The 12535-nt window shown below is 47.3% G+C and overlaps 1 protein-coding gene across 1 annotated transcript in view; it reads right to left on the bottom strand.

Annotated features, from left to right (window-relative positions):
* The window catches only part of STOX2 (storkhead box 2), a 126312-nt gene extending 123432 nt beyond the window's left edge, over positions 1 to 2880 (bottom strand). The window contains exon 1 of the mRNA XM_072334742.1: positions 2521 to 2880. Within this exon, the coding sequence (XP_072190843.1) occupies positions 2521 to 2860 (340 nt within the window). The 5' untranslated portion in view covers positions 2861 to 2880. The remainder of the gene's footprint in view (positions 1 to 2520) is intronic.
* Between the last annotated feature and the right edge of the window lie 9655 nt (positions 2881 to 12535).

Below are 12535 nucleotides of genomic sequence, written 5' to 3'. Positions count from 1 at the left end.
CTTAGAAAATACATTGAATGCCCAACTCAACACTTCTGAACTCCTTTGTTGCTCAAAGTTGGGAACAAATTCCTGAGTACCTCAATCAAGTCACCAGCTCGATCCCCTGAAGTTCCCAAGCCTATGAGGCATACATAATGTGTAGGTGAGCCTGCAGACAACTCTTACTCTGAGGTTTCACTACTACAAAACCTAACACTCCCTCACTGAAATGTTCATCATTTAAAGGAGATAACTGGGAGGGAAAAATAAAAATGAAACCCACCAAAAAACAGACAAGTAACATCTTATGATTGGCTATAAATGAATAACATTTTAACACATAATGCCCAGTAGTCTGCACAGCACCATAATCACCCACTAATGATGGGAGAAATCACTGTGAAAATTAGCACACCTCGACCGGCTGGGTGTTCATTTAATTTTTGGTGCCAGGAGAGAAGAAGGCAGGCAGAAGAAGAAAGGGAATACTTAACTCCAGCTCATGGAGCAGTAAAATCCTCATCCCCCCCCCCCACACCTGGCCGAGCACAAACAATGCGCACCAGCCCAGCCCCACTGAAATCGCTGAATTGTAACTCGTGCTAGTTAGTTTAATTATTGCCCATACATTTCTTGAAAATGCCATTTGAAGCATCAGCTTCTAATTGCAGAAATGGCTCCGAGCGTGACTGCGGGGCTGTTACAAAGTCTGGTCACTTTCATAGAAGGGCACGGCCCTTCCACAAAGCGGGTGGAAACCTCTCAAAGACGCCCATTGTCCAAGAGGCAAAAATCAAGTGCAAGGAACACAGAAGGAAGTTTCATCCATGAACACAGATGAAGACTGGAAACGGAGGTGCAGCACTCGCAAGCCTTGCTTGGGAGGCACAAAAGAGCTGAAAATGAGAAAAAAAATCCGGCTTCCAGGATGACAAACACAACTGGGAGCAAATGGAAGGCGTGTCAAAGAAATGCTATTAAAATAATAACGCTCATTAAAGACTTAAGTTACAAAAGCTTTGCAAAGTTACAAGAAAGCATCAAGTCACTCTTACCCAAGACAGTGAATTCCATTCCAAGACCTATGGGATTATAGATGGGTTTCTTGGGCCTCTGAATCAGCCAACATAGAGTGTGCTGGCTTTGGGGCTTTGTTCTTTTCAAAACCTATGTGGGCTCTTCTTCCCCAGTTTCCTAACAGCCCGATAACTCCGACCCCAGCAAAAACAGGCAGCAGGCAGGCTGCTCTCATGTAACCCTTGGGTTACACTGCACCAGAGGTGAGCATTAAAGCCAAGAACTTCACACCCTGCATCCTCAAACCCCCAGCTGAAGGAGCTAGCTAAAACAGCCCTCTGATGTACTCCATGTCCTTGCCCACTACAGCAGGGCCTATTGTTACTCTTGGGACCCCTGGACATCAGACCCTCCCAGGGACTTGCTGGCCCATACACACCTGCCACAAGCAACAGAGCACTCAGGGGCTGTTCTTACTGGTAAGAACCATCAGCAGCACTAGTGGAGGACCACAAACCAATCCCAGCTTGGGCTCACCAAGCACTTCAAGGCACAGGGCAGCACGGGCCTGCCCAAGCCTCCACATGCACATATGTGAATAGAAGAAGGACGTGCTCCCCTCCAACAGCAGCAAGAGGCTTGGGAAGCACTCACCAAGTGCTGCCCTGCTTTCTCCTGTAACCCCAAGGGTCAGTTTGACTCCAGTGGGAAGAATGCAGTGAAAAACCATAGCTCAGTTGTTCCCATCTCCCTCAGTGCAGACGAGGACTCACACGGCAGGGAGGGCTCCAGCTCTACTTCCATAGCTTTAATCAAACACCGAGAAGCACTTTCTGTTTTTAAAGTCGAGTTTTCTGTAAACCTACAGCAAAGATAACCCCCAAGGAACGTGTATTACCCACACACAAGGGAGTTTACTTATTAACACCAACTCCCGGCAGAAGTGTATTTCCGTATTTCAGAGTGGGCTCCAGAGGGCTGTTTGCATTCCCCTCCCGGCAATGCCAAGGTCAGAGCGCAGCACTCTGTGCCTGAGGAATGCGGCCAGAGGGCAGACATGGGATGGGGCACCCCAAAACCAAACTCCAAGCGCCGTGGGCCACAGGGCCCTCTTCTAAACAGTGATAACGCACAGAAAAACCTTTCTATCAGTAGCACAGGATCTACCTCCTATTCCGTAAAACGAGAATACACACTCTCGGCACAAGACAGGCAGCCGTCGGAGGGAAACAGTGACAGCGAAAGGCTGCACGCAGCACGCCAGCATCCAGAAACAAGGCGCTGAGAAACACAGAGCACTTGAGTTCTGCTCTCCGCACGAACTTCGCACGGTTCACTTTGCATCGGAGCATTTTAAAGGTCTGAAAATCCCACTGCAGCGCGGGATTTTCTGTGTCCCGCTCCAGCTGCCCACCGCACAGACACAGCGGGCGGGGGCTGCACGCGGGGACAGCGCCCGCAACTGGGTCGCTCCGCGGGGGTGTCCCGTCCCTTCCCGTCCCGTCTCGCCCCATCACGTACCCAGGCACTTGATGTGGAAGCCGCTGGGGGGTTTGAGGGAGCGGCGAGCCCAGCCCTGACGCAGCACCTCCAGGTGCTCCTCCTTGCCCTGCACCAGCAGCACCTGCTCGTCGATCCAGCCCAGGAAGAAGGTCTCGGCCACCGCCGTCGTGGCCCGCTGGTCCCAGAAGTGCTGCATGTTCTCCCGCTTGAAGTCCGCGAAGATCTCGTAGCCGATGCGGTGCCGGCCCAGCTCCGCCGCACCCCCGGGCCCCGCGGGCCGCCCCCCGGCCTCGGCGCCCAGGACGATGGCGAGAGAGTGCGGGGCGATCTGCAGGCACCGCTCGGCCCGGCGCGGCATGGCCGCCCGGCATGCCCCGCCACCTCCCGCACCGTACTGAACCGCACCGCACCGCACCGCTCCGGGCCGCCCCTAGCGCGGCCCCGGCACGGCTCGGCCGCTCCGCCCCCGGTGCACCTCCGGCCCAACCCCGCCCCGCCCTGCCACCGGGCCGGGCCTCCCCCCGCCTCCTCCGGGCCGGAACGCCTTCCGCGTCCCTCGCGTTGAGCCGGGCTGCTCTGTGCCGCCGCACAGTCCCGGCAGGACCGTGGACTCAGCGCGGCTGGAGGTTTCAGTACCCCTGGGCGATGCTTGATGGTTTTTGGGCCGTTCTCTGCTCTGCCCCACTGTGTCGAAGCACCCATCACCACTCGTGATCGTCCGACACTGGCTTGGGATGAGACACGTTGTACGAGCCCAGCTGCCTGCTAACATCTTAGTGTGTTGAACCTACTGCCACGACCTGTGGTCGCCACCTCCCGCCTGACCCCACCATGCCAGTGGCCCTTTCTCTCCCATCACATCTCCATTCCAGCTCTCCTTGGCAGGGCTCACCTGCATGTGGAGCACGTCACCAACGTCCTAATGCTGAGCAGCCACCAGCTAGCTTCAGGTCTTGATGCTTCCCTCTTGCTCCTACCTGCAAGAACCAAGGAGCTTAGTTACATCTTTGGACTTCTGCAGCATTCCAGGTGCTTACAAGTGCCTTGCACCTGTGTGGGCTTTCCATGCCCTGTGGTGCAGCCGGGCAGTGCTGGTACCTGCAGGTGAGTGCAGGGCTGTGACAGGCGTGACAGGACAGTGTCTGGAGCTGGTCCCAGCACATAGGATGAGAAAAGTATGTAATATTGAGGTAGTGGAAGGTGGTACAGTGAAATCTGTCTGGAGCACAGACCGAAATGGATCCTGTGCTTGGTGTTGGGTGTGCTTCCCATAACTGCCCATAGATGAAATGGCACTTCTAAGTGCCTCTCAAATGCTTGGAAATGCTGAAGTTTGCCTTGCTGGTGGGGCAAAACCCCTGGAGATCTCATTCTTGTGCTCCCACCCCAACAAAGCACAGCCAGCATTGCCCTGGTGCGCACCCAGTTGATGCAAACTGGTTCGGGCTTCTGGCTCTGCTGCAGGTGATGTGCAGGGAATAGAAGGACCAGGAAACCTGGGAAAACACAGGAGCAGTGTCACGTGAATGCTTTAAAGCAGTGGAAATTGTGGATAGCAATGGCAGCTACTGAGAAAAGCGAGATGGTGGATGAGACATCCTGATAGGTGTGTCTGAAAACTTTTCCCACACCTGTGGCAGCCTTTGTAGGTAAAAAGAGTGATGTGTTTTTTAGCTTGTGTTTCATGAAACCACTGATATGCAACCAAGGGTTCACAAGGCAGCACTTTGTTTAGCTTTACCCTTTGGTTCTGGTAGCTTGTTTTTGTAACTCGAGGATGGTAATACTGCTCGCATTTGTGAAATGCCTTGAGACCTGCTCTTACAAATCCCTGCCAGGAAGTGCTCTTTGACTATCTCTGTGCTGGTAGGTGCCAGGATTTTCTGTGCTGGGCCCTGCTCTGCCATCCTTCACCAACAGCCCTGCTCAGAAGCCCTTACTTAGGTGGTGTTATCCCTGGGAGTCTCCTGCGTGAGGGGTGATGAGCCTCTTTCAGCCCAGTCATTAAACCTACAGGGCAACACAGGAAGCAGCTGACTGCTGAGCTTTAAGTTTCACAATTCTGCCCAACTCAGCCCTTCTGGCACTGGGAAGGATATGGGGGCAATAGCATGTGGTGGGATACAGGGAGGAGGGAGTGGAGATTCCCAGCCGTGGCAACAGTGCCACCTTCTTCAGGAAACCTTTGGCAACAGGATGGAGTTTTGGCATGGGGGTGGATGCCATTGTGGTAGGTGAGCAGGTAGGGTTCAATTAGCTATTGTCTGCTTAACAATAGACCATGTAGAGCAGGGAAGTGAAATCACCTCCCAGCAGACAGGGAGAACAGGTCCTCACTGCTCCCAGGGTGAGAATAACACAAGGGATGGGACTGTCACCTCCAGCCCAGGTCAGGATGGGGCACCGAAACTCAGGGATTGGAAGGCCTTTTAATATCATTTATCTGTGAAGCTGCAAAGAGGGAAATAAATCGTTGGACAGTGACAGGGTTTTGTTAAATACTGTGCAGTTCCACAGCCATACAGGGTTCCATATCAGCAGGTAGCATGCCATTTTATTCATGGAAATATCATGCCTGTTTGCCTAAAATATCTGCCCATTTCAACAGAGGTGCAGCTTGCACCCAGCGTCTCACTCTTGGCCTAGCATCTGGCTCTAAGGCAGCACAGGGGAGCTCAGAGGGTCTTCCCCCCAGCCAGGCATTTTAACCTGAGGTTGCTCTGCTTTGACTAGGTGCCTGAGGACACAGCAGCTCCGTGGTCAATTGGCACAGCCTTTTTTGCTTGGCAGCACTTCTAGTTAGATTCTGTAGGACTTCAGAGTGGGAGCCCCACTAGTGGTGCTTGTTTTGGGTAAAAGTCCTTTGAGAATGTGCCTTGCCTTTAAGGCAGGTGCACACTCATATGCAGAGAAATATATTAAATCAGGATACCTGTGCTGAGACATTCCTGATTTTCCTGCTGGCCATCAGGATCTACATTTAACTAGCAGGTGGCACGTTCTACTTTCTGCCTGGTGATCCACTGACTATGACTCAGGTCAGAAAACACAAGCCCTGCTCACAGGCTTCCTCTGGGCTCCCCAAAACCAGAGCTGTCTTTTTCCACATCCCTGAGCTTTGTAGGAGGAGGATTTATGCACTCAAGCAAGGAAAAAATAGCTGTGGTAAGGGGAACCGACTGCTCCCATCACATCTGCTCTTAGATGAAGGTTGCAAAGGACACTGAACTCAGAAAGCAGTAGCAGTAGCCAAGGTCCATGTGAGTTCCTATCTCAATCATTGGTTCACTGCTCCCAGCCCAACTAGTGACACCCTACCAGCACACATTTAACAAAAGCGCGTCTTCTCTTGGTCAGATTACCAATATCTGGTGTTGCTTTGATTGTCACAGGTGCCTCTGGGGGATAATAACAAAGCTCTGAGAAAAATATCCCCATGAGAACAACAACTTTTTAAAGGAAAAGCTGTTCCCTTTTCATTTGCCTTGCCCTCACCCTCAGTAGCTAGCATGGTCAAGGCCATGCTCGGTTTATGAATGGGAAAGTAACAGATACCTTACAGCTGCAATAGACAATTATTGCTTTAGAAAGAAGCTGTGGGCCTTGAAAATGGGTGATAGTACCCCATGCGAGCCATCCTCTTCTGCTCTCATAGCTGGTGTGAGGCACTGGAGAACACAGAAAGCATTGGCCATGGGCCTTCCTGCGCCATGGCCTGTGAACAGCAGGATGTGGCCTGCAGGTCACACCAAGACCTGAAGCGCTTTGTCTGCACTGGGAATTGCTGCCTCTCGTGGCTATTTGCTGCAGCCATCCTGCTGCTCTCCTGGCTCCTCCCTTTGCCTCAGCTTGTCAGGATGAGACAGTTTAACCAATGACCCCAGCTGTCATCAATCTCAATACTGGGCGCGCAAGGCAAAGCAGACAACTCTCTGCTCTGTGGAGACAGGCGTTTATGAAGTATTTGTGAAACCATTTCAGCTAAAGAAGACGGACAGCTCTATTTGGTGCCTTGTATTGCCTGACAGGTGAGGGCACACCCTGGGATAACTCCTTGTCATCCCACTCCAAGGTCAAGAGCCTACATCTGACAGAGAAAAAACGCCTTTGGCGCTCCAACAGAAAAATGAAAACACAGCAGCACTCAGGGAGAAAAAGAGAATAAAATCTTTGTAAACCAGGTGTGCCAGATTTCAGATTTCTCAGAGCTTAATGCCTTTTAAATTTGGTAGTTTCTCTTTGAAGATTATCCACAGAGCCAGCACCACGCTAAACCAGAAAGTTCAGCTTTTGTTCTTCCTGGAACAATAGCCATTAAGGGCTTTTCTTTTTTATTCTTTTAACTCATCTCAGGCACGGTGAGCAGCACCACAGCGTGAGCAACATTCATAACATCTCTTCCTATTTCTTGGCATGCTAGTGGACATTCACTCCAATGCTTAGTTTCTCCCCACTGTGCTCCTCTTTTCTGCTTCCCTCCCTGCAAAGCACCAGTCAGCAACCCCTCACCTTTACCTGATACACCCTATCTAGCCCTGTTAGGATACAGAGTTGGCTCAAGTGGAAATTCTGCCAAGAGCTCATAGCTCTCCCCACTATAAACTGTGCTGGGGAATTTCTGAACTCTTCTGGGTTAATTTCTGAGCAAATTCTGGCAGATGCTTCACTGGCAAATGAGAAACCCAGGGGGAAATAATTTTTCCAGAGAGTGTGGCAAAGACACCACCCTTGTACATCAAATTTCTCTTGGTTTTCACAGAAGTGAGATTGTCTATTTGATTATAAAAATAAAATCATTGCTATTTCTTCTTAGTGGGTGATAACAGCCAAGAACCAGATCATTTCTTTTCAAGGAAAAGGCAAGGCTGGGCAACCATTACCAGAAGAGGAAGAGTTGTGCCAGGGCATGTGGCACATTTAGACTCTTCCTTCTTTTTACTGTAGGAAATCTCTCTAGTTACAGAACCTACCAGGTAGCTTTTTTAGTTGTTTTTGTTTGTTTGTTTGTTTGTTTTCTTTCTGGAGCTGAAAGAACAACACATTCAGAGATGCTGCAATTATTAATGACGCTAAAACCATGCTTGATGTAGCCATTCCTTTTTGAGACCATTCACTGTTGCTTTCAAGAGATGCTACAGCTTCAGGTTGTTCCTACTGGCATGGGCTGGAAGATGACACAAGTTTATTGAAATGGGCAGGAAATAAAACAATAGAGGAAACTCAAGGGATCCAGTAGAGCCACCAGATAGAACTGAGACCTTAGAAAAATCATTTCTCTGAGGTGTAATGACCTCACTCAGAGCTGTGTCCCTGAAACCTCATCTTGCAGTCCTGCTGCCTTGAAGCCTTGGTGTGCACTGGAACTGTGACCAAAGGCAGCAAGTTACCCACCATCACAGCGTTCAAAGGGTTTGCTGATTTCCTCACACAGAGAAATTATTAAAACATCAGACTCATTTATCTAGAAATTGGACAGCAGTTGCAAGTCAAAGCTTACCACTATGATTTGCATTACAGTAACATACACGCAGGTTAACTGTAGCTGTACATCTCCATATGGAAAACACAGTGCCTCCTCCAGAGCACAGATAGCTCATCAGTGAGTCTGCAAGTCCTACTGCATTCCCTGTGGCAATGAAATCCCGGTGCCACCTGGCGAAAGGAAATCCTGTGAGCTTCCCTGTGTGCAAGCAGGTACCACACACCCCTGTAAGGAGCGTGGCCTCTAGGGATGTGTCACTGACCTGTAAGACTGGGGCATTTCTGTTACATTACCATGTGCTAAGAAGTGCTGGGTTAAGGGGGGTGATAGCATTCCTGTCTCACTACCTGAAAACTCCTTCACTGGGCTCATTAATCATCCTTATCAGCATCCCCTTCGGATCTGAGCATAGAGCTAAAAGCCTCTCAGATCCAAATGCATTTCAAGTGAAGAGCACCTCCAGGGTCAGAATGTAACATAAGCAGTCATGGTGTTCCTTACATAAAAGCCTTCATGGAACAGTGACCTGGAGAGAGACATTTTCAAAAGATGACCTCTTGGCAACCTGCTGGCCAAAACAGCTTACCAACAGGATACTTCACAGCAAATGCTTCAATGACATTGTAGGGATGAAGCTAAGGGTTTTAAGCTGCCCTTATTTTATCTATCTATCTATCTATCTATGAGCTGCATAACGAGAAACATCTGAGTTCAATATATTACATATAACTTAATACAGTAGTTGTGGAATTATTTAAATAGCAGGTAGTCAACATTTTATTCAGGTATGGAAAAAATATTCTTTATAAAAGTTCAAGATTTTCAAAATATTAAAAACACAGTAGTTGCTGAAAAGCACAGGGAAGATAAAAAGCAAACATTTGCATATTAAATGGTTTACAGGGAGAAAGCACGTGCAAGCTCTGGAGTAAGAAAATTGCTGGATGATTAACGGTTCAGTTCTTAGAAAGAGTAATTGGAATCTCAGCTCGAAGGCCAGTTTTGAATGTCCCAATGGAATCAGATACAACTCAGACTCCTAGATGCAGGAAGAAGAATGGCAGCTACATTTTTACCTACTTTCCAGGGAGAAGTGTTTGACTCCCAGGTTTCCCCATGCCAATGGCAAGTTCAGACAATGGTAACTTGCATACATAGTTAGCATAGTTCTGCATTGATACAATGATCCTAGGAGCGTGGCTAGACAAACTTGATTGCCTTTGTACAGTATTACGTTTTCCAGCAAAATGCCAAGAGATTTAGTGAGGAAACCAGATTATTTCATTCTAAAGTACTAGAATCGCGTATCTGCATTCTGTGCAGGTGATGGAATTTATACCATCTTAACCAAATCCTCTGGGTATTTTAACATTCTATTTAAACACACAAACGTCTGGGTTTAATTATCCAACACTTGACAGCCCTTTGGAAATAAGAAAAATTGCAACACTGGGAAACCGAGAGCTTTGCTTCCCTAACATCTGACCCGTGTTTGTATTTGGGTATCTTATTTTCTCCTCCAAAATTGTTTCAGGACAGCACATCTCCTTAAGGCTTGCAAATAAAAAGGGGAGACAGTTGAACCTGTTCTTCATCTAGCTTATCATGCTCAAGACTACTAATTTCACATCCTGCAGTGCAAAATAGTCCTGCATTTCATAAAATCTTACTACCTGTGAGATAAAGCCCTCTACAGTAAAAGGCAAGGAAGTCTGCTTATTCCTAACCTGAGACACACCCAGGTATATGACCAAATAAATGTACTTACACTAAGGTGGGAGGCTTTCCAAGCTCTAGAACATACACTGGGGTGCAAAAGGAGATTCAGAAACTGATAATAAAGGAGCACAGCTCTCCAACGTACTGTTGACTTTGTACCTACCCAAGACTAAGTCAGAACTCTTTATGCTTTTGCCCAGAGAGTCACTGAAATAGAGGAGAAAGACTGAGCAAGCATCTAGCACTTGTTTGTGTGATCCCACCACACACTGCTGTAGAAAGAGTTTACTGAGGATTGCTTTGCTCTGAGCAAGTAGAAAGCTAAGGCATGCTTGACATCTAAGATGCAAAGGGCATTGTGGAGTCCAGGAGAGGCTGTAGAGAAGTTCATTTCCTCGTTATTTTCTGATTATTGTCAAAATATTCCAGAGGAAACTTGCAGAAAAATGCAACAAGAAAAAGAAAAGGTAGATCTACCATGTCACAACATCCTGCCTTTCTGAGAAAGAGAAGCATGAGCAAAACAACCTTCTGTTGATGAGCGGAGGGCAGAGACCTCGTTAGATCTACAGTCAGTTTAAGAGAAATGGGCGAATAGGATGAGCACCGTACTACAAATACAGTGCATCAGACTGCCACGACTGTTCAGCGGATTTTATTTGCTCTTTCTTCAAAGTAGTGCCCTAGCTGTCTTCAGCAAGGCCTAAAACTGCTTTTGCTGCTTTTCCTTTAAGAGCTTAAGGCAAGGAAAAACAGCAGAAGTAGATATGACGATAGATATGACGATAGATACAGGGCTCCTCCAGAAGTCAATAGTTCCTCTTTGTTCAGATGAACTGTGACACTTGTGTTCTCAGCAAACGACCTGGTAAAGCACGCTGTGATGCACAGCAGGAACGCAGAGTTTGAGAGTTCACAGCCTCAGTGAAACACAACCTTCTTGGGAACCCAGGGACCTTGCTCCTAGCAGCCTCCGCTGCCAGCAAAGAGAAGGGCCCTCATGTTCCACATGGATGGTACCCGACTGGTGTGGAGAGATTTCTGATAATGGAAAAGCAGAGCATAACAGCCAAAATGAGTTTTAACAAGTTTGCATGCATCAGGACCTGCCTGTATCTACATTATCTGAAGTCACCTTTGTGCTTTTTGCAAGTGCACGGAGGTGTAGCCCAGCATACTAGCCCTTAACTAAACCAGATTAAGTTTATTAATTTCACTAGGTTTGTTCCTCATCCCTCGCTTAAGGGAATAAAAACCTAAAGACCTAAAAACCCTGGTGATTACTTCCCTCTTTCTCCTCATCAACAAGGAACGCTCCAATGAAGCAGTTTTCTCAAATTATCTTATTTTGTACATCACATAAACTTCTTCTGAACCTCAAAGATAATGGTTATCTAGGATATATCTTCATTTCTACTGTCCATAAAACTCACTTTAAGGAGCACTTTACAGCTATCAAACAACCTTAATACCACGCTTTAACTTTTGATTAGCCCCAAAGCGGACAGACAGTCAGACTTGATAATCTTTTTAGCTCCCTCACAACTATTTTAGTTTATCCTATCCACGTTCTTAATACAATAAGCAGTGTTACAGATGAACTATTTTACAAACCAGTGTGGCAAGGCAATGGGACATACATTAGGGTAGTAGAAGCTGTCTCAGTACCTGGTTGAGCAAGCTGAGCACACCTGATATGAAAACAGAGATACAAAGCAATTCACACAGCCATCCTGAATTTGAGAGAGCTGAACATACAAGTCCTTCCTGCACAGGTCTCCATCCTTCATTTCAGCTCCTTGGGTAAAATGCACAGTCCTTGAAACTGCAGACTTTACTATTTGTTGTCATGGCTCTACCAGTCTCTTACGAAAAGCATCCCTGAAGGAGCAAAAGTATGTTGGGGTAAGATTGAGCCCATTGACTGTTACTCTCAGGCTGAACTGAAAAGCCACAAAGCTCATTGCTTCTCAGAAAACAAAGCAGGTTAAGGAATGAGGTGCTTGGAAAGCGTACTAGCTTTGATTTTTGACAACTTTCTTTTTTTCTTCCTACTACACACGTAACAACTTCAAACCTGGAGAATCAAGGCAGCATTCTTGCCTAAGAACTCCCAGTCTCTCAAGGAGAGGCCAAGAAAGCATAGAGAGAAACACATTATTCATTACAACACGCAACTGGTAGCTCTCCAAAACCTCTCTGCAAACCAGAGATCTGAGAAGGTTGTGCAAGACCATAAAAGTTAGAAACAACAGAATAACCCTTGTTTTAATCCTTTACTTTCCTAAACTTCTGACAAGTTCAGCTTAGTAGTCAGAGCAAACAAAGAGGGCCGAAGTACCTTTCCCAGCTCAGGGCATCACTTATAGGCCAAATCTGATGGGGTATTTTCTTCCCCCTCTCATGTACTTAGAAGCATATGAGGGGAGGAAATGATGATGCCAGTGCTGTTTCATGTTCAGTAGCAGCCTGAACATGTTGATCTCAATTGTTTTTCCTTAAAGCTATTTTTAAGCCAGTCTAAAAGTAGCTTCTCTTTTCTTTGATGCTTAATTAGTTCCAATTAAAATAAACTACATTTAAGTAGTATACATTTAAGTTTGAATAGTGCTCATCAAAACAGAGTAAGCGATAAAAAAACCTGCACTTGCACTTCAGTAAATGCACCCTTTATCTCCTCAAGATTTCCAAAGGGAATCACAAACATCCCCCCCTCAGCATTAGTCTTATGAGTCAGTAAGATAGCCATCATTAATCACTTCTCAAGCATTTTCAGCAAGGTGGTTCCTGCTTTGTGCGTGTTTTCACTCACATCAGTCATTTCCATAGCAT

This window comes from Excalfactoria chinensis, chromosome 4, assembly GCF_039878825.1.
Source record: "Excalfactoria chinensis isolate bCotChi1 chromosome 4, bCotChi1.hap2, whole genome shotgun sequence".
Classification (NCBI taxonomy): Eukaryota; Metazoa; Chordata; class Aves; order Galliformes; family Phasianidae; genus Excalfactoria; species Excalfactoria chinensis.
This window is presented reverse-complemented; position numbering and strand designations above follow the sequence as displayed.